The sequence below is a fragment of the Gymnogyps californianus genome, chromosome 3, assembly GCF_018139145.2.
Source record: "Gymnogyps californianus isolate 813 chromosome 3, ASM1813914v2, whole genome shotgun sequence".
NCBI lineage: Eukaryota > Metazoa > Chordata > Aves > Accipitriformes > Cathartidae > Gymnogyps > Gymnogyps californianus.
This window is the reverse complement of record NC_059473.1, coordinates 125,714,459-125,739,765: the sequence shown is the minus strand read 5'-3', so window position 1 is coordinate 125,739,765 and position 25,307 is coordinate 125,714,459. Positions and strand designations below refer to the sequence as shown.

Sequence of the window (25,307 nt, the reverse complement as noted above, 5' to 3'; positions counted from 1 at the left end):
GTGCAAAGAATCTGCAGAGGCAAAAGGTAGTTCATGAATGATTGATTTTACTAAGCTGGATTGAAAGATAACCCATCTCAGTCTCACAAAGAAAAAAATGTAAGAATTATTAACTATGTTAACTTGATGAAGTTCCCAAGTTTCACATATGCATGTTATACAGCACTCTCACATGATTGCTTTGTGCATTCACTAACTGAAACACTTAAACTTTAAGCAACTGGTATTATTTAAGTGCTGTGAATCTTTCCTCTATCAAGAAGGGTGGTGAGAGAAAGGAAGTAAGCTTGTAAATCATTTGCCCAGAGGAGCCATCATTTCATGAATATATTTGGTCTCTGCCAAGTGACCAAACAGAGGTCAAGTGACTTAATTTAACAAATCAAAAATAGCCACCGGAAGAATGCATGTCCCTTGATGTATTTTGATACAGAGCTGTTTATAAAGTGTTTTATTTCTATAATACCTTCTCCTCTGCCTTCCCTTCTTTCACACATCCTCCATGAAAAACACCAGGGAATTTATTTCAGGTCAGCACCGACATGCACAAAATCTTTAGAGCAAATATGGGTGATCACTACCTAAGTCATATGTAGGCTTTACCTGACAACAGTTCTTTTCTTGAAGTTGACAGACCATTAAAATGCTGCCACTGGGTAAGAGAAATGAATAGTTCTTGTGTTTTATTATTTTAGCAGTTCAGAAAAAGGCTTAGGAAAAGGTGACCATGTAGCACTTAAATATAAGCATACAGCTGGGACAAAAGGCACTTGTTCTCATGAACAGCAAGATTATTCAAGTTGATCTACATGGTACCAATTTGGTGAAAAAACTCTGGTTCCCAGTAAAACCTGAAGGTTAAGTGGCACAATCTGGTCTTACTTGGCTTTTGGATACGAGGCTTTTGAGCTACAAACTACCGGACCTTTGGGAAAGGAAGGATGACTGTCAACGATAGAATGGCTATTGTGCAAAGGTATTTTAAGAACAACTCATGAAATTTTTCATCAGTATGTGATTATAGTCTGAAGACGACCTGTAAAACAAGTCAGAGGTGCCTTCCATTCTTTGTGCATCTGATTCATCCAGTTTAAGTCAACTGAATTTTTAAAATTCCAATGCAAGCACCCTGGAACGTAAAAATCCAGCTCCGTATCTTACATCACCACTAAGAGACTCTACAGTCCTGCATCACCTGATGTGCAAGATGAAATAAAGTTCATCTCATTCTCCCATAACCATATCTGTAGTGATAACAGGAGTAAAAATCGGCTTTTTCTCATTTAAGCAAGCAGATATAACTTAGAGGTGAGACCAAACGCAGTCCTGTTAACCTAATACGAAACATCCGTAAGACTGTCTTCTGAAGTAAATTTAGAAGGCATCTCCTTGCCTTCTCAGCCAGTTAGGTAGCTTAATCTTATGAGTTACTACTAAAAAAATCCCAATGGTGACTTAAATATTTCACATGAATGCATATCTCAGTGTGAGAGTCATCCTGCTCTTTGGAAGCTCTCTGTGGTGTCAGTACACAGAGATATTCTTTAATGTTTTTTCAAAATGTGCCAAACCCACACCTCTGCTCCAGTCCTGGAGAAGGGCTTGTCTAGCTCTTCACGGGGGTGTGACCACCCATCCACGTTTGTAGTAACAAAGATTCAACTATGGCTGCAAGATGAATGCAGGCCCTAATTCTGGAAACTTCTGATCTGCCTGTTTTAGTTGCACCAACACCACCTTTACTTCTTATTCTAGCTTGTTTAATATTCTTGTTTACAGGGGAATGAGTCCTGGCTATTCATAGTGCTGAAGAATGAAGCACTGTCCACATTCATAACTTTACCAGTATGGATGGTGCTTTACATAGAAGAACGCGACTCAAGAGCCCTTTCCACAAAGCTAAAAATCCATGGTAAACACAGCAGGAATGCAAGGAATAATAATGTTAAAATTAGAGAGAAAAATGACGTAATGGAATAAAAGTTAAGGAGAGGAATATTCTGAAATGTGTACAGGGCTTCCACTGATATTAAAGTACGCAGGCTTGACAGATTAGTTCTGCACCCAATTCAGAATGTCATTACTATGCTGTCACTGATGTTTCTTCTGATATAATAAACCACTTCTTTGAGATTAGCTTATTATAGTCACTTGTAAACAAAACCAAATTCCTGGTAAAATAACAATTTATGACCGCTGGAGAAGACTTCTTTTTCACTAAATTTCTCTGCAAGTGACAAAGACATCTAACTTAGCTGAAACTCCACATATCAAGCCATTCTCAGATCCTTTATGCTAAAATAGATAAGACTGATATCACCAGTGTGCTTTATGATGTCTGTGTGCTATAGGAACATTTAAGAATTTGTTTTAACATTTCATTGTGATTACAAAAGCTTTCATTCATCTCCCTGTGGAAACTGAACCAGAGATCCGTTTGAAACCAGAAATTTCTAACAGGGGAGTTGGCACCTCCCATGTCCTGAGTAACAAGTGCCTTGAAATGAAGCACGCTGCAAGCAAGGAGGTAAGCTACACAATCTCAGCTCCATGTTACAGTAGTACAGCGGGTTTGTCAGCGGCTACATCAACCACGGCGAAGAGCTGCAAAACCCCATGCAAACCACTACCAACTAACTCTGGTTAACCAAAGCTTGGTCCAACTAAGGGGACAAACAGTCATTCCTTCGAGAGCGTTAACATGATACTAAGGATAAACATGTTTTCCATTGGCCCAGTACTAATTGAAAATCATTCTTTCATAGAAATCAAGAGTTGTTAACACTGAACTATCTGAAGCCATAAAGCCTGAGAAAGCTTTGGAAGAAACTCTCAACGTTTATCTCATCTCCAGGCTAATGTACACATGACTGGCATATATTTGCTTGCTTTCACATCTATCTTTTTTTTTTTTAGCTGAGATAGGGCCATTTCTGAAATAACCTCACCCTGTCCAAAGAACTGTGAGAAATGGCATTAAATAGCTATAGCTCTATAACAAACCATAAGATGCACCCAAGAAGGAGAAACTTCTCTCATTTGTACCAGTTTCACCGCATTAATGACAGGCTTTTCAATGGAAAAACTCATTTGCTGTGTACTATGCAAATGAGACACCACCAGCAGCATCTTCAAAGCAGGAAGTAAAAGCATGTAAGAGAGCAAAATAAACTTTATAGTGAGATAAAATTATTATCCCACTCATTAGGTGGACCTAATGCATTACCTCTGCTGGGACCTTTGGACTCTGAAACATGCAAGGAGAGAAATCATTGAGGGGAAGGAAGGAGAAAAACAGAAATCATTAAGAACTCTGGTCTTTAATTTTTGCTTTAAAAACCTACAATATTCAAACATCCCACAGTTCTCTCCACATAGAAGTTGCTATAAGCACTTTATCACCTGCACATATTTTAGCATTCTCTACATGGATCAGATGTAGCAGATACAGCAACCAATGCTAGAGCACTACATCAAAATTCTATTATTCTGTGCAACTGCATTATGCATTAAAATGCCTTGTCACCACTAGATTCTCCCTTTTAAAATGACTACACGCTTGCTGGGCAGAATATCTATCAGGAGAAGACCCTTCAGTTTATCTAGGATTTGGAAAATAAGTTTAAATTTAATCTTTCACTTTTTAAAAAAATACTTGTGATCTATCCTGTTGTTTTTAAGGAATGTAAAGGGCTGAATTATCATCCACCACAAACTTAAGACTGCTGGTTTCCTTCTGAAGGTCAGAGACTCTCTTCATAGGCCTCTGTTCTGTCCTAGAGGTGGACCTGAACTTACATATGAACCCAAATTTGTCCCTTACCCAGGTGTGCATCCACCCAGGTGAAAGCTTTGGAAGAGCTCTGAAGCTTGACAATGAGAAAATTTCCCCTGATAAATGCTCCCTGTGTGATGGATGGCTACGTTTAATCTCATCTGCTCAACTCAGGCTGGCAGCAGTGCTATTTGACTGACGAAGGCCTGGGAACTTTCCCAGAGAGGTCTAGTACAGCACATCCAAAGCTAGTTATGTCCTAGGAACAGTCCCTGGGATACAAGGAGTACATGGGTGTGTCCCATCTTTTACAGATGTTTCCCACTTACGCCCCTGTAACTGGTATAGTGTAGTCACCGTAGCTACCTTTTTTCTACAGAAGATTTCCCAGGAGACCTTCAGATACTCACCCGGTTACTGCTCAGGTTATAAGGCGGTGCTAAATCTTGGCGGCTTCCAGAAAGCTGAAATAGTTAAGACAAGCAGAATTATTTCTTAACAAAAACTTAAACAACTGATAAATATGCCTCCTGACAAACACAAGGAAGGGTGAAAAGAAATAGTTTTGCGATTAAAGCAGAACTGAAATCCAAGCGATGAAAGGTGAAATCCCAATTATTGACCTGGAAGGAGCCAGAATTTGACAAGTTTGATTACCAGCTCTATCAAAGGATTTCTTTCCAAATTTTGGACAACAGAAGTCTCGTCTTTCTTATGCACAACACTGTTACAAAGTTTAAGTTCAGTAAATACTTGTAACTTGCTTTCAAATCTTCTAAAGAAAAAGAAAAAAAATCTTCCACTTGATAGCTAAATGGAAAAACCTCCTGTGTTCAGAAAAAAAAAAATGCAGAAGTTCTTTTTATGTTGCTTTTTAGATAGTCTGGATTTATGGGGGTGCTTTCAAGCATACTAGCCTGTATGATGAAAGCATGAATATGTGCAGATTTTGTCTCCACTTTGCGATTTACATGCTCACAAATAGCACGGGCAAAACAGAAGGGTCAAACAGAAGGAAATTTATTGCTATACTCCATGACTCTGGCATCATAGGGACCTGTAATTGAAAGACTGGACTTGCTGCCCTCAATATGCTGCAGATGCCAGCATGGAATACTCACGCGATTCACGTTGGGAGAGCTCAGGCTCCTGCGGTAGAGTTTTCCTTTTCCCATTAGCTGCTCTTTTACAGCAACTTCCTGCCAATCAGAGAGAAGCAAAACAAAGAAAATATGCCTGTTTTGCAAGAATGCAAGCTCCAATCATCCCAGGATAGTTTTGTCTATACAAGAAAAATGTTTCTAAACAGCCTTATTGCACAGGCTCCTGTCTGTAAAGTCTACTGTAATCTAAAACTTGCACATAACATGGCTAGAAGTGTAAGAGTGGATAAACTTCAACATCTAGTATATTGCTGATTGGCACACGTAGGATTTTACAGCTAGTTCTGGTTCTAGGAGATGACTGTTACAGATGTGAAGACTAAGACTCCCTTTCCTAGCTGAGCTCCTATTTTAATCCTTTAAACTAATTATATATGACAGGGAACTTGCTTTCAATACTTAGAGTGCATCACACTTCACCATTAATTTATAGTGGACAGGCACATACTCTAGATTGTTTTGCATAACTTTCTTTTGTGCTTGCATAATTTATATCCAGAGGAACAATTTTCAATAAATGTTTCTCTCTCCTGTATTTGTCCTGGTAAACAGATCAAGTTACAGTACTCAAGATTAACCCAATCAATGTCTTATTTATTGACAGAACGGGTTTGGTTACTTCAAGGTAGAATATGGGCAAAATGACAAGAATTCTACTATCAACTTTGGAAACTATTACTAAAGCCCAAGCTTTAGAAAGCAAAAGCTAATACCACACAACTACTTTTTCTGAACCATAATTAGCAATGCACGGTCTTAAAAACAAACCAAGGATCCCATAATAGCGCATTTAATATAAAGCTTCCAGTCCCATCCATCCATATTGCAGATAGTTGAGTGAGAACATCTCTGTAAAGAGAGCTACATTTGCTTCTTTGGATGTTTGCCACACGCACACTTTGTAAGGCTGAGGTATGCGCTGAAGTGGTGGTTTTGGTTTGTTAGCCATTGTATGCACTTACGAGAACATTTGCATTGCCATACACTGTTCTCAATAAGCATATTCTCCGCTGTCTGCTACAGCCTTAAAACCAGACCTGGCGCAGACGATCCAAGGTGAGAATGTTCTCCACAGCCAGCACACTCCGCAAGTACTTCTCAATATAGGCTTCAGAGTCAGCTGAAGCTGCGTCTTCAACATTTGCTGCCATTCTGGCTAGTGCCTCCCGCTCTTCAGCTCCTTGAGCATCCTAGGAAGACGAAAAGAAATGACATCCTTTTAAAAATAAAATAAAAATCTCCCACATCAGTCCTGAAAAAAACCCATATTTTTAAAACATGCAGGACAGATTCAATATTATTTTCCCTTAAGCTCAGGGGCAGATTCAGACGTCTTGTTGGAGTTTTCCAAATATAAGCCTTGTTACATTGAAGGAACTCGTGCCATGCCAACTGCATGGGTGCTCCTACCACTGTCACAGACATCTCAAGCTATACACGGTTATTGTTCTTTTGGTTTTTGTTTTTGAGAGTCCACAGTGAGACATTGCCATTGATTAGCAAAAGGGCTGCATTCAGATATTTTGTAATTAAAAAGTGCTCAAACACATTCGAGGCGTTATCTATCCTGTGAGGAAAACAAAATTTCAAGTGACTTGCAAGAAAAAAAATAGAACATTGCTTTAAGAAACATTTCAACGCAGAGTGCTAAATACGGCAGAACATAAAAGACAGAATCAGGCAGCAATCAGACTTTTGGCTCTTCATGTGTTAATGTTTTTACAAGTGCTCTGATAGAGCATCTGTTTGGAAGAAAAGGATTAGCATCTAACTAGGAACATGCTCAGGAATCAAGAGTTGCATAAAGACATTACTTAGAAAATGCCAATTTGTTATTTTTTACATATTCTCATGCTCCCTATATTAGGCACTTCACCTACCCATCTTTACTCCCCTTTTTCTCTCTAAAATGTTTTTTCAAGGACCTGAGCAAATAGATGCTCACTCAACAAAATACATAGTGACACTGATAAGACATAGGTTGCTGCTAAGTCACGCACAGTGTGTAAAGGAATATGCTTAATCTTTTATAAGAACCATAGTTTATGCTTGAAGCAGCAAGAGCTAGCATGCTCAAAATAAGGAAAAAATCAGAAAGTTAGAGACACTCAGCCAATTTCAGATACTCTGATTTCTTATTCACCTCTGGAATATTTGAGACTATCTCAAAAGTGACACCACAGCCAGGAATGGAACTTCGGTGAGACATTCTTCGGAGGAAACTCTGTGCAAAACCCTGTGGGGAGGCAAAAAAAAAAAGGAAAATACTTCTTGCTTTAAGGAAAACATGGTTTAACATATTTCAACTGAAGTAAATATAGTTTACAAAGAAAGGAGTGCAAACCCAAGAGACTAGCCAGTAAATATGTAAGAGTCAAAGATTTTAACTTGGAGACAAATCATTTGCTTGTCTGTATTTTAGATACACAGAAAGGATTAACTTCCTTCATTGCAAGGTGACCGCTTAACCAGCACACAAAGCATTTGCTAGTTCCAGAAGTGGGTGGGTTTTTTTGTAGAGCCCTAGGTGACTTGTCTTGAATATTGACAAGTACAGGCATTAAATTCTTGACCAAAGAGATCGTTATGAAGAATGATTTAAGGGGGCATGGTCATTGTTTATGCTGACTTGGCGCCTTGCAGGGTTAAGAACTGGACTGTTGAATTAATGCAGAGATGAGTCATTCAAAGATGCTGCTGAGACGAACACCCGGGAAAGGTTATTGATGAGGATTTTTAGAAACCTAGCAAGAAAGCCAAAGATTCCGTGTTGAATAAAAGTAAAAAACATCATCGACTAAATCCGTAGAAAACAGAATTGATGAAGACTTAACACAATTGTAATTACTGGCACGCTCAATTTATCTATTGAATACACTCTTCCTTTCTATATGACAAAAAATTCACTGTTCCCTTTCTGAGAAAAAGCTTTTGCCTGATCGAAGCACCAAGAATTGTAGTTCTTCTATTCCTAGCACTAAAAGCAGTTTAGAGTTGCCTACAGGGCTTCTGGGTGTGACCACACTTCTTCTGCTCTTGCTTCAGATTTTAACTACAGATGTGCAAACAGAATAACAATTCAGGCTTTCTGCTTTGTCATTATCACTGCTAGGGGAAGCTGGATTCTGAGACAATGCTGAACAAACTCTTCCTCACCATCTTTCTCAAGAATTAAATATTTTTCAGGACATGATGCTGCAAATGGAGTGACAACCTTCTGCTTTCCATTTATCAAACATCCTGCTCTCACCTACACATTATCATAAGAGCACAAGCCAATTGGAAAACATAAAAGACCACGAGTGATTAACTTTGACAAATTATACAAGGGGACCTCTGCTCCAACTATTGCTAGTTTGTCTCTAAATATCTGGATGCATAAATAGGAATGGTTAGCAGTAATGTGTGAACATACTACAGGAGTAGGGAAACACACAAGTTTCTTCTGATGCGCAGTTTTTGCAAAACATGCACTCCAAGCTCATGAGAAGTTAACTCCTTCTACTTTTTCCAGTGATTGGGGATAAAGTACTTAGTACTTAACACAAATAATACCAAATCTCTCACACTTAGATGCCATTGAGCCTTTAAAAAAGAAGCTGCATTATCATCCACAATATAAAAGATACTATGAAAACTACTCGGCAGCTTAAAGTCTCGATGCATGCCATTGATACGGTGCTTCCATTCAGGCAGAGATGAAAGTAGATACAAGAAAATAAGAGTCATAGCAGCAGCATATTGCACAAATCACAGCCTTCCCCTCTTCAAGCAGTGATAAACATGGGGCAGAGTGAAAGTGTGAAGGATTATAAAAGATATACCTGTCTGCCATACACGTTAACACAAATGCGCTTGCGTAACACTAATTGCATTTCTGCAGGATGGCTGAGCTGGACAGTGGCTCTCACAATAAGGTAAACTCTTTCATCTGCTGCTGTTCCTTTACTGAGCTGGATACAGTCGTGGACTGTGGAATCCCATGAGGCTTCTGCTTTCACCTGCAAAGGAAAAAAATGTATCCTCTAATAAGCATAATTAGGTGTATAATTAACTGTAATTAATTAAGCATAATTAACAAAAATACATAATACATAAATTTTGAGAGTCAGCTTCTCCATTTCACTCCCTATGAAGAAAAATCCCTGCACTTTAGAAGAGGCCATTTAAAAATCAAGATTACTTTTCCAAATGAAGACGTTGGGATTAAAAATGCCAACTTGCTCAAACTCTGGAACACTTCCTCTTGAAAAAAAGATCTTTGAATACCCAGGATCATTGCAAATAAATTATAAAATATGCAGAACTACAGGACCATTTGGCCTAATTTATTAAGATAAACCAGAGAGCAACAGAGACTGCAGTGAAAATCTTCCATTACACCACATAAACTCTCCCGTCCGTATTTGAGAAATAACTTTGCTGAAACATTTCTAGCAATACAGCAAAAGCTGGAATTTCTCTTCTTGAATGTCAAAATATATATTATAAGATTTAAATGGTTTATCTTCAAGCCATAAGAAAAATGGCCTGGTAGCCATCCTTCCAGGCTTTAAAAACAAAACAGAACAAAAAGTCTACCAAAACCAGCAGGAATAAAGCTCCTCTAAAAATATAAAAAGAAGTACGTTTCAGAGTAAGAAGCAAAATCTTAAGGTAAAAAAATAAATCCGAGATTCTAAACCTAATAGCAAAAATTATAAACCAACAATTGTAAAGTTGTAAAACTATGAGCTATGTGGCACAATGGAGTATAACGAATGTAACAATGCTGAGGTAATATGTTAATCATAGCAACAGTTAAGATTGTTTGGTTTTTTCAGCTAGGGGCTTCTGTACTCTAATTTGCTCAGGGGTTTTGTTTTGTTTTTTTAAACACGAACTCAGAATCTCAAGCTTTTGTAATGCTTGCGTTTAGATGAAATAAGATCCTTGAGTTTTATTATTTTTCAATCATGGTTATAATCCTAGCAAATATTCCTTGAAAACACAAAGTCAGCCATATAAGAAACAAGTGTTGTATCCTTTGTATGCCATTGTTGATGCATTATTTTCACATCTGAATATATAAAGAGAACAATTAAAAGACTCCTAGACTAAATATACTGGTCTGCATCTCTGCTTACCTCACTATCATGATGCTTCACAATCTGCAGTTCAAAGAATTCCTCCTCCTCTTCTGCAACAAGAGTAGCATCCCACCCACCTGCTTCTGGGTCATCAAGGTTATCTTGGGAACTGAAGTCATCAGCTAGAAACAGAAGTCAATGCAGAAGGCGAAGAGACACAAAGCAATTATCTTTTTAAAAAACATCCAGCAAGTCATGAATTCACTTTTCATCACTAACTCCCCAGCTTGGCTACGTACACTCTACTTACAAAAGAAAAACTCCCCGCATTGTTCCACTTCAAAAAAATCTCATTTCTATACAGAAAGTGCGCGCAAAGATTTGGGGACACAGACTCAAGTGTGTTTTATAAAGTCCTCTGTCGTGCAGGAATCTCCCCCAGTTGTAAACATCCCCTCCTTACCCACAGGTGTATTTTCAGCACTACTGCTCAATCATATTAAGTACATTGCTCACTTGGCATTAGTTTGGTGTTGTGGTTTTTCTTTTAATAAAGATAAGCTGCTGGTTGAACAAGTAAAAATACAGTACTTTTAGATATGATTAAACAAACCCTTAATCTGGTTTTTGAGAAGAAGCTCAACCTGTTCTGGCTCAAGTCCCTCACCATGAATGAATTATTAACTAGCTCCTCTCTGAAGCCTTTTAATATATCAATGCGCTTTTTGAGGTGAACAAACCATGAATGTAAACAGCATTGCAGCAAAGACCTCCCCACAACAGGCAGAATGCCACCTCCCCACTCTCACCTGATGCTTCTAATCCAAGTGTTAACCCTCTTTTAAACATATTAACAAGGATTTGTTCAACTGATTAGGCACTGTTGGCTCCCTGGACTACTTTGGGGTTGCTGTTTTCTTGGCTACAATTTCCCATCTTTGGTAGAAGTATCTTACAAATACATTGTTCAAATTGGATCTTGTATTTGGATGTATTGAAACATACATTGTTTAAAGAAACACATATGATCACACTCTGTATAACTAACTTGAGCTTATCATGCCATGTTTTTGTGATATGCAGATGTTATTACCAGTGATTTCACATTTTCTTCTAAGTCATCAGTAAAGAAATTATAGGATATAGCATCAGTGCTATATCCTTGTGAGACCTCAGAAAGAACATTCCCAACAATAATTTTTTCTTTACACTGGCTTTTGCTGTTCACTCCCTTAGAAATAGTAAAATGAGTACACCTATTTTACTTATTACATATCTGCAAAACATTCGGATTATTAAAACCTATGGTTCTTCCATATATAATGCTTTGTATTTTGAAACGTTAAACAATATGTTTCAGTGAAAAATGTGCACTCTCAAAGTAATCCACCTGCCATTCCAGGCATTTCTTCATTTTATTAGCTTGCTTAAACTCTATAACGTCATTGGTTGTACAAAGTTTGTTTCAAGGTACTCTGTCATTTTAAGAACCACTTACCATTCAAGTCAAGAAAAATAACAGGAATGTGAGTTTCCATACCAGGCACAGGAGTCCTAAAATGTAAGAGAGGAACAATGACAGCATTAAAACTAACGCAGATTTACCTAGCACACGTACCTTATGATACAAGCCCACAGTATATTACATTCAGTACAACTGCAATTTTAAGCCAGACCATTGATAACCTTGGCAAACAGCTTTATTTTAATTTACTGTTGCAGATTCCGAGAGACTCAACTAAATTGGTATTTCTTTTATACCAGCTCTCTTAGAAGTATTATATTCTTTGACCTCTACTTTCAGAAATGTTTTCTCCCTCTAAAATGCTAAGAGCAAAATTAAGTTTATTTACTCTGACACACACATTTATTAAATGCAAACCCCTCTGCATTAGGGATGGCAGTGAAGACAGCAGAGCGAGAATCAGAAAATCCAGTGCCAAAGTTTTTAAACTAACATTGATGCTGCCACAGTACGCAGTTATTACTCTTTCTTACAAAACACATATATTTAAGAGTCAAAGCTGCCATTTAAGGCATCTTTCATATCATGGAAGAAGGAGTAACACAGGTGCTGTTTTGTTTGTTTTTAAAATGAAATATTCTGTGGCCTAGCGCTTTTAAGCTACAAAACATTAATAAGGTACTAAAAATGTAACATGAAGCACGAAAGACTTTAAGACTCCTTGTTGCAATCTTAGCTGTAAAAAGGGCTGTAGCCATCTCATGACAAAGCTGGACTTGATGAACTTTACGGTGAAGAAGAGCAGGCTGGAGTCTTATGTAATATATAAGGTGCTTGAATCATACCAAACATTTCTTCTGGTGCAAATGTGTTCAGAACAGATTCTTCCTCAAGTAAGTTTACTGCAGCTCCACTGTTTTCAAACCTAGTCAAGCACTTTGATGAGAAAGTTGACGTGTTTCCAACAAGCATTTGCCATTTTTACGTTTCAGAAGTACTAGCTTTAACAAACTTCAGCTTAAAACTCCGTGACACTCAATTCCATCAATAACTACTGTTAGAGGTTTGCTCAGGAAAAAATTTCAGAAAACTGAAAGCAACTGAAGACAAGAGGTTTGAAGTGAAACAACCTTGCTTCCTTATCTGCAGTTGTTACTCACAGCTGCTACAGTATGGCAATCCCAGCCTAGTGTAGTTTACTATTTTTAATGTTTAGAAAATTACATGGAACGCTTGCTGGCTAAACAGACTTTGCGCTCAAACCAGGAGCGCAACAAAATGCTCCTGTAGATGCAGTTTTATTATGACGAAGCAGCCTTTTAAGTGAATGAACTAGGTAATTAACATATTAGCTAATTTTTTTAAATGGTAAGTGGAGCAGTAATAAATATTGATTCCATTTTTTCAGAAGGTCATAATTACACTCTGATCAATAACAGTATCGTTTACTAAATAGCATTTCTGGATTTCAGATACACAGCCTAATAAAATAATTTAAGCAAGAGGCCTAATTTTAACAACTTTGCTCATACAGCGTACAGAGGCCAGATTAAGGAAAGCAAAAAATGGCAACAATCCAAGCCAGGAACAGGCCATGCATCATTTTTACATTCGTTCTTGCATATGGTAATGTATGTTCATACCACTCCGCTGGAGCTCCAGGGATCCCACTGCCAGCAGAAGGAACCATTACAGCATTCCTTTCTTCAGTGAGCGTTAGCCTCATCTCTAAAAGCTGTGCCTCCCGATCTGCATCATCTTCTGTTTTATCTGGAGAAGCAGGATGTCAGTCAGGACAACAGAGAGCATTTCTTACTCAGTGCCTTTATCGTGTGTCGATCTTATACCATCCATAATAGAATAAACCCCACCCTGCTCAGAAATTCAGCACACAAAGAAGAAACACACAGTACACAAGAACAACAGATAATTTTATATAGGCTTCTCTAACTTCAGTTTCACTGAAAGCAAATTACTACTGAGTTCAGAGATTCAACTATCCATTAACTTCTTTTCTAAATTTTACAATATATTAAGATAAAAAAGTGTGTGCACGTCTCTCTCAACCTATCACTATTGTTACCTTTAATAGTATTTTGCTTACCAGGCTTCCCAACGAGTTTTTGCAATTGCTGATCAAGATACTCCTGACGCTTTGTTAAGGCACACAGCCATTTCCGACGGAGCCTCTCCAAATCCCTATCCTGTAAAGAGGAAAGCAGTCGATGTTAAATATTGACCCAGGAAAGTCAAGGTTTCCTATTTGTGGCTTACAGATTTCCTCAACCCTTCTGCTCATCCTGTACCCAAGAAGCAGATAAGAAAGACGGAGCAGACCTCCAACGAATCACTTAGCTCTCCTCTATTTTCTTTTGCACAGGACAACTTAAACAGAAACACAGAATAGCTGAGGTGAGAAGAGACCTCCAGAGATCATCTAGTCCAACCCCGCTCTGTGCCCAAAGCAGGGTCAACCACAGCAGCTTGCTCAGGGCTACGTCCAGTTGGGATCTGAATACCTCCAAGGATGGAAACTCCACAACCTCTCTGGGCAACCTGTTCCAGGGTTTGACCACCACCACGGTAAAGAAAAAAAAAAAAAAAAAAAAGAAAAAAAAAAGAAAAAAAAGAAGTTTCTTATGTGAAGTGGAGACTCAGTGCGTCTTGTCCGTTCACTGGATACCACTGAGAAGAGCCTGGCTCTGTCTTCTTTATCCCTTCCCATTTACATATATTGACAAGATCCCACCTGAGCCTTTTCTTCTCCTTGAGGCTAAACAAGCCCAGTTCTCTTAGCCTTTCTTCACAGGTCCAAACCCTTAACTTTCCACATCTTATTTGAAGTATTTTTGCTTACCACCTGGAGGCATCTCTTTCTCTAGTTGTTATTGTGTACTACCGAGCTGAACAAACTTCACTTTATACATCTTCTTTGCCCCCAAACTAGTCTAAAACTCACTAACCACTACTTGTGGCAAAGCTGGAAACCCCAGTCCTTATCCATGACTCACCATTCACACTCAGTGTTTAGCAGCCTCATATTACGAATCCATCTGGGCCCCGCATCATGCCACTGTCCCTAGTTATGGCATTTGCAACTAGGCTTTTTAAATTTTTTTTCTTAAGTGCTCATGTCCTTCAAAAAAACCACCTCAGTATCCTTAAGAACATTCAGTTCATTTGCCTCTGGTGTAGAAATGCTCAGAAATGATGAATGATACTCTATACGCAGCATGTTGGGTGCCACAAAGATGAGCTGTCAGCTCTGGGATGTCTTCAGGCAAGCCTCTTTTATGGCAACAGCAGTTCAGATTCATTCCACAAACTATAACAAATACTTTGTCAAGAAAAATGGGTGGATGCAAGACTATAAACTACAGTTGTATTACTCACCCGCAGACCCCTACAAGTATGCCGGAATCTGTCAGAGAGCATTAAACCTAAATCTCTGGTCACTCACATTATACAAAGTTGAGATCTATAACGACGATGTGCTTTTGTTAAAGTTATTCACAAGAAGATGAAAAATATATCACAGATACTGTACCTCATCAGTTCCCCTTTAAGACTCATGTTACTGCGACATTATATATAAAAAAACAGCGTGCTGATTTCAGTAGTTTTATCACTGCTGTCTTAGGGCTCCAGGAACAGAATCCCCCTTGCTTGCCCAAGGGCTGATTACTATGCAGCATACTGCATAGTTAGAAATATATATATACTATGCAGTATATACACCAAAACCGAAAAGCAATTGGATCTTGTTTTGGAAATACACACGAAGGCACATTGTTCTTTCCCTTTCACCTCTCTAATCCACCATACGGCTTTGTAGCATAACAATCTATGCAATTCTTAAGCTTTTAGTCTCTTCAGAAGACAGGCTCTCTGCATATCCAATGAGTACAGCAAAGATAAAATGCTGATCCTCCTCTAACATGTTTTAATCTGAAAATGTCTGAGTTTGAAAACAGAGAGAATTCAAAATTTTTACCTGATAGCTGTCCATTTCGTCCTCTTCTTCCTAGGCCAAAACATGCAAAACCAGGCCATTAAATTTTTTTGATAGCAAGAAACACACTGAATGCAAAAGGTGTAACTATTTTAAGCAATATTAGCAGTCTTACATAAAAGTCTGAGCTTAGCAGTGGTATGATCACAGAATTAAAACACATTGACATCCCAAAAATTTGCTGCTATTAGCTCATCTAAACACAAACTGGAACAATCCAACAACTATAATGGAAAAATTTCACAGAAATATAGCTATTAGAAGTCTTCATAATTGGAAGCAAGTGGAAATTTTAAATTGCCCTAAGAAAGAAACAGGAGTTACAGCGAAACAACTTGAAACCTGTTGATCCTGGACAGCAATGAAAAATGTGCTGTTTTACCTGCAAGACTTAAGCATGAATGTTACAGCTTGCACTGAAAAAATCAAAGTCTGGCATCAAGGATTCGAGGTAAGCTTGCAGTAGCATTTAGAGGAGAAAAACTGTAAACGTCTAAGCCAATTGTTAGGGAGTTAGAATAACTCTGTCTGCCACACCAGGAGTTGCAATGTAGACCTTTGACATTTTGATTTCCATTATTTTCTGATGGGAGACACCACCTTTGATTCTCGACATTCATCACAAGCAGAGCCACTTGCAATGAGCGTAAGCACAACTGCCACTCCTGCACAGTGAATGGAAAAGCAATGAGGACTCCAATCCTCACTGAGTTACTGCTTATCTATTTAAGTAATAACAAGCCACTGGAGTCTACTTTTGTATCTTAATAATGAAAGCAAAAACTTAGCTAAGCTAAAATTAAAAAGCCATATGGAAGAGGCATTTTCTTAGTTCAAGGTCTTTAGAAAATCTTTCACATTCCATAGATACTGATTCACTTGAGGTAGGGAAATGCTAATAAGGGGACTAAAAATCCAGGTGCTCAAGTCAGAAGGCTATTGTAAGCAACAGGACTAATAAAACATGGTTTTCAATGTGGGTTATCAGCGTCAGACACAACTCACGAGTCTCTCTCAAGTGGAGCTTAAGTCTTTCTTCTTGAAAGAATGTACTATTTTGTGGATTGCCAGCTCTGTCGGATATGGCTGAAACTGGTCAACAGATCAGAAGTTCACTGGGGAAGAAACAGGGTGAGAGAGACAGGATGCTCACCTGGGACCTGTCCCCTTACAAAACAGGCTAAAAGGGGCATGTGTATGTCGTCGGTGCGTAATAGCTTTCAAGTAAAATTTGCAAGAATCAATCATTCTGTCTCAGGAGAGAAGAGTCTCTTAAGAAACTTGCTCCGTTCAGGAGTAGGAGAGAAACAACAGTTTACTTGCTCTATAGGACATGGGTATCAGGGAGTGGTGTGACGGAAGGGCAGCTAGAAAGCCTGCAGGCAGAGTCACTAGCAGAAGCATAATGAGGAATAAAAGCAATAATCTGCCTGGGATGCTACTGAAAAGTGAAATTTCTGCAAAGATGGAAAAAATTCCCATTTTTGTACCCCTGACACACAAGGGGCAAGGGACTGCTAAGGTTAGGAGACAACAAACCACCCAACTACTTCAGACCTCAAAGGGAAAAACAATACTGATTAAGCAAAAAAGGGGAGCAGACATGCATTGAATCATACTCTGTCGACAGGGTAAACATCAGGGAAAGCTGGGAGATGTCCCACAAACTACTTGACATTTAGTTGGCCTTGTCTCAAGCAGAGCAGCTAATCAAGGAAGTCCGGAGAATTGCTTGTTCTGTTGCACCAGATTTTGGCTTGCTAACTCAGAGGAGTGACTAAATTTTAATTTAGCTGTTGGAGGAAAAAGTCAAACTGCACTAGAAACTGACAGGAGCATTGCAAGAAGACAATCCCTGAAAACAGATTAATATACTTTTCGGTTTAAGATGAGATGCAGTGCTTCTGAGGTTGTCAAACAACTGGCCAACATATACTATCGGCCAACAACTGGCTCATATAATTCTAACATTTGTAACTCAACACTATTTGAATATATGTTCCATCGATTAATTTTAATTTTAATACTTAGTTAAAACTGCTGCCATATCTAATATCTGAAATAAAATCTACTGGACAAACTCCTAATGAATTTTAGAAACTTTGGCATTTTCTTTTCTTCTTTGAATGGTGTGTTAAGGCTGTGCTGCTTTTAAGGATAGGAAAAAAAAAAACAAATCGGAAGAGACACAGAAGGTAGTCTTAAAAATATTATTTTTGCCGTGGAAAATGATTTTGATTAAGAGGAAGATCTTCCACAACACTTTCTGAAAGACAGAGGTTTAGATTTGACCTATCCTGAATAATCCCTAAAACCACCATCAAAGCAATTCTGACAATTCTTCTTGACATCGTTTTATACGTTTAAGAAGTAGGTTCAAAAAATATCCCCCAAAACCAAACTAAAACTTGAAAAGAATGGAGATGCCTCCAACTGCAACAAACTTAGGACATGACTTTATGCTTTTACATGTCTCGGAAATAGCCGTAGCTGACAGGAAATATTCAGACTCTTACCTGATAATTTTCAGGTACTTTTTGTGACTTGACGTGTTTTATTTGAACACAGCCAATGCCAACAGATAATATTGATTCCTCCATCAGTGGCAAGGTCCCAGATTCCTGTACAGATCTCACTTCAACCTGAATTCGTCGAGATTGCCCCTGCCCAAAAGAACAATTCAAAATGCTTGGAAAAAAAGAATATAAAATGCTGAAAGCTTAATGACAGAGAGACCTCTACTGGCAGTCATTTGCAAGCAACATTATGTTTTTATTTTGTGAAGAACAAAGTGGTGAGTACTGCACTCTCAGTGACCCAGTGTTCAAGAGATACCCCTTCTGTTGCAAGGATTTATGTTTACAGGATTTATGTATTTACAGAAAAAAAAAAAAAAGTTGAGCATTCAGCAACTCCCCAGTTTACTTTTCTGAAGGGTTTTCAAAACATACACTTTTAGGATTTTATTTTTAATACTTCGGAAGGAGGAAAATAGGATCTTTTCCCCACCTATAAAAGAGGAGAGAAAATAGTCTAATTTGGTGAGCTACTGGAATTTCAGTGAACTTTTCCTGACTCTGGTCTCCTTGACTGAAAATTCTTACCCACTGATGCTATCAGTGCAGCAAAGTAACTGTTCCTTAGTAAAACCCGTAGGGGAAAAAAAATAAAATAATAATAATTAAAAAAAAAAAATCAAAGGAGTTGGGGAGTTCAGAGGTGCAGCCTATATCTAAGTTCTACTAATTCCTAGTGTTGTCTGGGCAACAGCTTATCACTTAAAAATGTTAACTACTGAGTTAAGCATTAACAATTTAATGTGTGTAGAATTCAAAGAACAGAGGAGTGGTTGGCTGGAAGGATCAAATAAAGGGGAACTCTGGACCTCTTTAAAAAATAGTTAAGTTCAGTCGAGACTGATGTCCTTTCTCCCAGGTGCTATCACAGAACAGGGAACAGAACATAGCAAAAAGATTACAGGTAAGCCTTTGATCACCTTTACATCTGAGCTTATGCACGCTGGCAGTTTCACAAAACACAAAGGGACTCCACTTTCTTCCACTTTATGTCTGTTTTACACAATATCATATTTTGTGTCTAAGCTTGACAGGTCCTTGGACCCCATCCCTTTACCATACAAAGTGGAAGCTTCTTAGCTTTCCGCAGGCTCTTTTCACAGCTGAAATCCTGTACATGCCACCTTACCTGCCTGAGCTGGAAGATGCCTCCTGTGCATACATCCTTGGCAGGAGTCACCTCAACTGGGCAGTATTCCCCATTCTCATTCAGCTCTAGAATTTGAACCCAGAGTTCTACTTTTCGGGTTACTTCACTCCACCTGCAAAACATGTCAAATACTGTTTCTTTTTCCACCCCACCCACCCCCCCCCCCCCAAAGAAAAAGAAAAAACAAACCCAAAGCATTAGCTCAGACTGCAGATTGAAGAAGCAAAGGAACACGTCAACAGATGCACCATTTGCGAGTATATACGGTTACTAGTTGTGCAGTGCTTGTAAATTTTACTGACAACTATTTTAGTCAAACATCAGAAATAAGCCTTTTCTTGATTCCAATACAAAAACCAATTCCACTATATTCTAACATTTAAGCTCTGGTCTCAATTACTGCCACAGAAGCCCAGTGTTGTCAGTGCAATCAGATTCACACTGAAGACAACAGAATGAAATATGACATTGTCTCACAAGCTTTCAAGATTCAGGGCACTTTCCCAAACTTCATCATACTACTGCCTTCTCTCCAATTCTTCCAAGAGCTTAAATAAGAAACGGCCACTTTTGTAGTACTTCAAAAGTAAAAAGGAAGGAGGTACTTACTATTCAGCTACCAAAAGTAACTCACTATTTTATAGCATCCTTTTTCCATCTCCTCTTTGCCATTTTTTCCTGACTTTTCTTTTAAACTTCCCTATATATAGCTTAATACTCAACATGCTCAACACAAGCTTAGGCTGGAAGTAAAAAGATAAATAACTGCCAATAAATTAAGGTGCAGAGCTGCTTTCTAATTGGAGAGGCAAAACAACTTACATTTAAGAAAATGCTTACTTTGGGGACAACAAACGGCTGTCAGCAAAAAAGCAACCCCCTTCAGTCTAAATTACCATACTGTTGCATATTCACTCTTATTGAGGTAATTAGCAATACAGCTCTTCCAATGGAAGCATTACAGTGATGACATTTCATGGCCAAGAATGAGTTGGAGTCAGACCCTGAATAAATATATCAGCATACAGCCAGAACAACATCTTGCTGTTTTAGACTTGATAGCTCTTTCTGGCACAGACTAGCGTAACAATATAAATGAAAATAATCAGCTTGCTCTTTTGTAAAACACTACTTATGCACTTGAGTTTGCCTAAATAAAAGGGACTTCAAAGTCTTTCAAGTTTTACCACTTTTAATTTGAAACAGAGATGGGCATTTCTCCTCTTTCACTTTTTTAAAGTCTACTGACACATCGCATGGTGTTTTTCCAATAGCCAGAGTCTATTTATAACAGTCTAATAGATACAGTCTCAAACACATGTTCAGTTGTCTTCAGTTCAAAATTTGACTACTTATCCCAAACCTGCTTCAAAATTGGGCACCCCAGACAGTGATTTTCCAAAATTCTAAACCAAGGATCTATCTTCCATATTTACCTGTCACGAAGGCTGCGTGTTTTGGCTTGAATTATTCCTAAATCCCACAGGGCTGGATTTTTGCGGTCACCACTCTGCTTGTGCCCATATACTTCAATTGCCAAAGCACCATCATAAAGATGTTCCATGAAGTCTTCGGAAATATTTACAGAAACTTCCTGTATGTAAGCGACAAATCGGTTGATGACTGTGACTACACAACCACTTAGACTTAGAGATTTACTGTCTTGACTTTCATATAAGCATGTAGTAAAGTCACCCTGGTCCCCAAGACACAATATAGAGGAAAGGAAGAACTGTCACCTCAGTTTGTAAAATCAGGAGGCAAGGCAAAGACACATGATTTGCTGAAGATTAAAGTCTATAAAGAGCTGAAAAATGACTGTGTGCTGTTCCAAGTCCTGATCCAATGGTTCAAAAAAAAAAAAAAAAAAAATTCATATGTTCTAATGTTCAGAATCAGAAAATCAAAACTCATCAGAAGGTATTATATCTATTTTACAAATGGTAAGTGGAATAAATTGCTCAGTGTAATGAGAAATGATAGAAAGAATAAGATGAGAACTCAGGTGATTGGCTGGCATTCATCTAAGCTGACTTTAGATATCTCTATTAAAGATGCCTCCACTCAGACAATTGCTCAAAAGTCAACAGGAAGAAATAGGCTGTTCTAAGATACACGACCTAACTTCAACATTAGGATAACAGGCATCATGTCCCAGGACTGGGACATTTCTCTCCACTACATCAGAGCATAGAGTGATCAGCTCAGATACGGACATCAAATGTACTCAGATGAATATCACCTTCCATTCACACTCAGCAGCATTTTTACTGTGGGTAAACTCCAACATAAGTATCTCTGCTGAGCAGATTGCTTTCCTTTCTAATCCACTTCTTCGCCTCCTGTGATTTTTGTACAAGTGAACAGTGTAGTATCATCAAACTTATATGGACTCTGAAGATGTTTCAAGTTCTTATTAAAAATGGAAGTAGGGTATCAGCCTCACAAAGTACAATAATGACAGCAAAGAGGCAACTGTTATGCAAGCATAAACCTGCTTTTTCTGCCTACAGTTTCATTAATAAAATAGAAAAAAAAATTTACATTGCAGTGATCGAAGACAACCATGCACCGTGGCTCCTTGCTGATGGAAGATAAGGAAGGATCCAGCTCAGGTGCAACATCAACTGGCTCCGGTTGATCCCAGAATGTGTATTTGCAGAACACAAAGTTGGAGAGGTGCTGTGGCAAACCTGTAGCCTGAAGTATTTTAATCTAGAAAAGAGATGAGAAACAAAATAGAAGCACTTATTCATTAGGCATAGAATTAAAAATATCTTCTGTTAGAACAGTGTTATTCTGTTCCACTGCAGAGGATAACAAAAAAAAAAAAAAGCAACAAAATAAAAAACTTTACAAAATACAAATTTCTGCATTGATATACATTGGAGACAATATTTTGAGTGCATCAGCCGAACATTGCCACTAGATGTCACCAGGCACATATTTCTTGGGAGTGAAAGCTAAAGGTATGAATTTTACGAGCACACCAAAACAATTTGTTAGTTTTTAACAGTGAGATGCACCAAAACCATTGTAATTGAAAATGAATACAATAAAAATCTCATACTTCTACCAAAACTGGCTCCTTTATTCTGCAAAATCCTTGTTTTAAGATACTACTTGTCCTTATTCTGTGATGCTAGTGTCCTGGAATCGACTGCCCCAGGGGTGGAAACACAGCCCCACGTTCCAGTATATAAACAGGGGGGAGTTGGCCGGGCGGCGCGGATCGTGGCTCGGGAACTAACTGGGCATGGGTCAGCGGGTGGTGAGCAATTGCATTGTGCATCACTGGTGGTTTTTTTTTGTTTGGTTGGTTGGGTTTTTTTTTTCCCTTCCTCCCCCTCCTTTTTGTTATATTCCTTTTCATTACTATTATTATTATTATATATTTCATTATTACTATTGTTAGTATTATATTTTACTTTAGTTATTAAACTGTTCTTATCTCAACCCATGAGTTTTACTTTTTTTCCCCCTCTTTCCTCCTCCTCACCCCACTGGGAGGGGGAAGGGGGAAGCAGCTGCGTGGTGCTGAGTTGCTGGCTGGGGTTAAACCACGACAGCTAGAAACAATACAAAAATAACCCCAACAATACAAAAGTAGCCTGTCCCCTCTTTTTCAAAATCAAGGTCAAATAGAAACAAAATGTTTTGAATACACCTTCTGTTCTAAACAAAGCCATCATATTAACCATACTATTCAATAAACTTCTCCATTTGTCAAATTACGATCAAATTAGTTAGACTTCTATAGTAAGGCAGCACTCAAAATCCTCAGGAGAATATGTTTCCTGCAACATTGCCCCATACTGCTTGCAAGCACATGGAGCTCTATGGGACAGGATAAAAAGTGAAAGAGAGTACATTTGCTCCCAAATTGTTCATATTGCCCAGAAGCCAGCAAAGTTGGGGACCACTCCCTCCAGTGCTTTTTGCCTCCCTCTTTTCTTATCTGTAGCTTGGTCTACCCTGCATTTTACTACAACACAGAACTGCTAGTAAATACTTCCTGCTAACTTTCTTTTTATTATTAACAATAATAAACACACCTGTATGTATTTCACAAAATATTGAATATTTAGAGAGAGAAATATTGAGAGAGAATGATTCACAGAACAATGGGAGTTTATCAGATTCTGTGACTCCTTTTGAATTAGATATTGTAGCTCCAATCCTAGTGCATAGATCTTCCATGTCTTCCAAGACTACAATAAACTGTCTGGGGTAAGACTTAATGCAGACTTAAAAAAAAAAATCATGGAGATTGAAAGGAATAAAAACCATCTAGTTCTCTTGTATTATTTCAGCCACTCCAGAAACAAAATACCGTGAGAAAAGACCATGCAGCAGCGCTTCAGGACAAATGCTAGGCACCAGGACATTACATAAGGCCATGAAACAAATACAGCAAAAGTATTAAACTCTGTACATACAACTGAATGACTAGGTACAGCTAAATTATTTGCCTTTTTTTTTTTTTTCTTTTGTGAAATCCTGAAACGTCAATAGTTTCATATAGTCAATCAATGAGTTTAAAGACAGGACTCTGCCTGTGTAACTGCATACTGGAAGCGACCATGGTGCATGAGGTTACAAAGAGACATCTAACATCCAGAAGCCAATGCACCAGGGACTTCTTTAAGACTTGGGATGGAAAGAGAGAAGGTTGCTCAGAGGTTGGGATAAAATCTGGAACTCACCCTGCAGACAAGTTTTCTCTCCTGAGTGTCATTTTCATTTGAATAGTCTGGACTATCCTCACCTCCAACCAACCTGTCGTCTATCTCTCCACTCACTCGAACAATTTCAACGTGGAGACGACCCGATACCTGATAAGAAAGGAGTAAGAATTACTTATGTGCCAGAAAAGAGTGACAGGTTCATCCTTTTTCAGGTAACTACAACTACTGCTGTTTCCAGCCTGTAAGCAGACAACATTTTATTCCTTCCTATTGTTTTGCACTGCGCATTTGTCGCAGCAGATGAAGAACGCTTTGGAGCAAGAATCAAAAAGCCTCTGTTGTAAAACCATAAAGAAATCAGCCACTAGAGTGACTTTGGGAACAGCATACTGCAATCTCACTCACCTTCACACCAGTCTCTAGAGAATCTGCAAAGTGCATGTGATGCAGAGCACAGAGAATGTTGCCTGGTATGCTCTAGCTGCCTTTGAAGTTGTTCTTACAGTATATAATTTAAGAGCCTGTTCTTGATTGTAGTCAGTGAAAGCCAGTGGAGCTATAGCTCATACTCGTTCTACTAAGTATTCATTTTGGGCTGCTTCGTTCAGAAAGATGCTCACAAAGCTTTCTCCTTTCACAATCACTATGCTGGAATTCAGAGCTGTCTAAACAACTCTAGTAAGGTATTACGGGATTTGCGTAATTCCAAATTGTTAGCAAAGAGCTTGTGCACACGAAACTGGAAAATATCTACTATATACTGGTAATAAGATCCATGGGCTGTAATTAAACACTTGAGTAAGGATAGATTATAGAAGAATGACAAACCTCTCCCTTCTGATTGATGATTGGAACAGCATATTGCAGCTTCACGTCATAGAACAGGCACTCAAGAAAAACATTGGCTACTCCAATAAGGCTGTGGTTTTCCTGCTCATCGTAGAACGGATCAGCTCGCCTGAAGTAAGCTCTCATCACCTTCAATCAAATTCAGAGTAATGTAAGAAAACCAAACTTTTCATGAAACAGTTTTCAAAGTGTTGCGCAACCAGCGTAAGGAAAGAAAAATGGACTCAAGCACGAGGCTAGATTAGATCACAAGAAGAATGGACGCTTGAATTTTACTTTGGACCGAGCATAAGGCCTGTCCTCAGCAAGTTCTCTTTAACGTTGTCAGATTCAGAGAAGTCAGCCTGAACGTTAACTCCTGTTGTGTTTACTTACTGCTTCTTATTATATGCTTGGTTTGCTCACCAAACTATGCAGGCAAATAAGCATCAAAGTGACAAGATAAGGGTTAGTGAAATGCTGAAGATCTGCTTCAGTACTAGGAAAAGCAAGGCTCAGGAAAACTTAGGTCTTTGCATATTCCCCCACCCCCAAGATTTTCTCACATCTACTTAAACAAA

General features: G+C 38.4%; 1 protein-coding gene across 1 annotated transcript in view; it reads right to left on the bottom strand.

Moving 5' to 3' along the window:
• KIF13B (kinesin family member 13B) overlaps positions 1 to 25,307 on the bottom strand; it is a 130,251-nt gene that overhangs the window by 24,766 nt on the left and 80,178 nt on the right. The window contains exons 20-35 of the mRNA XM_050893684.1: positions 24,727 to 24,876; positions 23,917 to 24,045; positions 21,755 to 21,925; positions 20,647 to 20,804; positions 19,190 to 19,322; positions 18,001 to 18,147; positions 15,467 to 15,496; positions 13,577 to 13,676; positions 13,116 to 13,242; positions 11,506 to 11,561; positions 10,065 to 10,189; positions 8,763 to 8,939; positions 7,082 to 7,174; positions 5,976 to 6,128; positions 4,897 to 4,974; positions 4,186 to 4,239 (exon numbers count right to left, since the gene is read on the bottom strand). Coding sequence (XP_050749641.1) covers positions 4,186 to 4,239; positions 4,897 to 4,974; positions 5,976 to 6,128; positions 7,082 to 7,174; positions 8,763 to 8,939; positions 10,065 to 10,189; positions 11,506 to 11,561; positions 13,116 to 13,242; positions 13,577 to 13,676; positions 15,467 to 15,496; positions 18,001 to 18,147; positions 19,190 to 19,322; positions 20,647 to 20,804; positions 21,755 to 21,925; positions 23,917 to 24,045; positions 24,727 to 24,876 — 1,881 coding nt within the window. The remainder of the gene's footprint in view (positions 1 to 4,185; positions 4,240 to 4,896; positions 4,975 to 5,975; positions 6,129 to 7,081; positions 7,175 to 8,762; positions 8,940 to 10,064; positions 10,190 to 11,505; positions 11,562 to 13,115; positions 13,243 to 13,576; positions 13,677 to 15,466; positions 15,497 to 18,000; positions 18,148 to 19,189; positions 19,323 to 20,646; positions 20,805 to 21,754; positions 21,926 to 23,916; positions 24,046 to 24,726; positions 24,877 to 25,307) is intronic.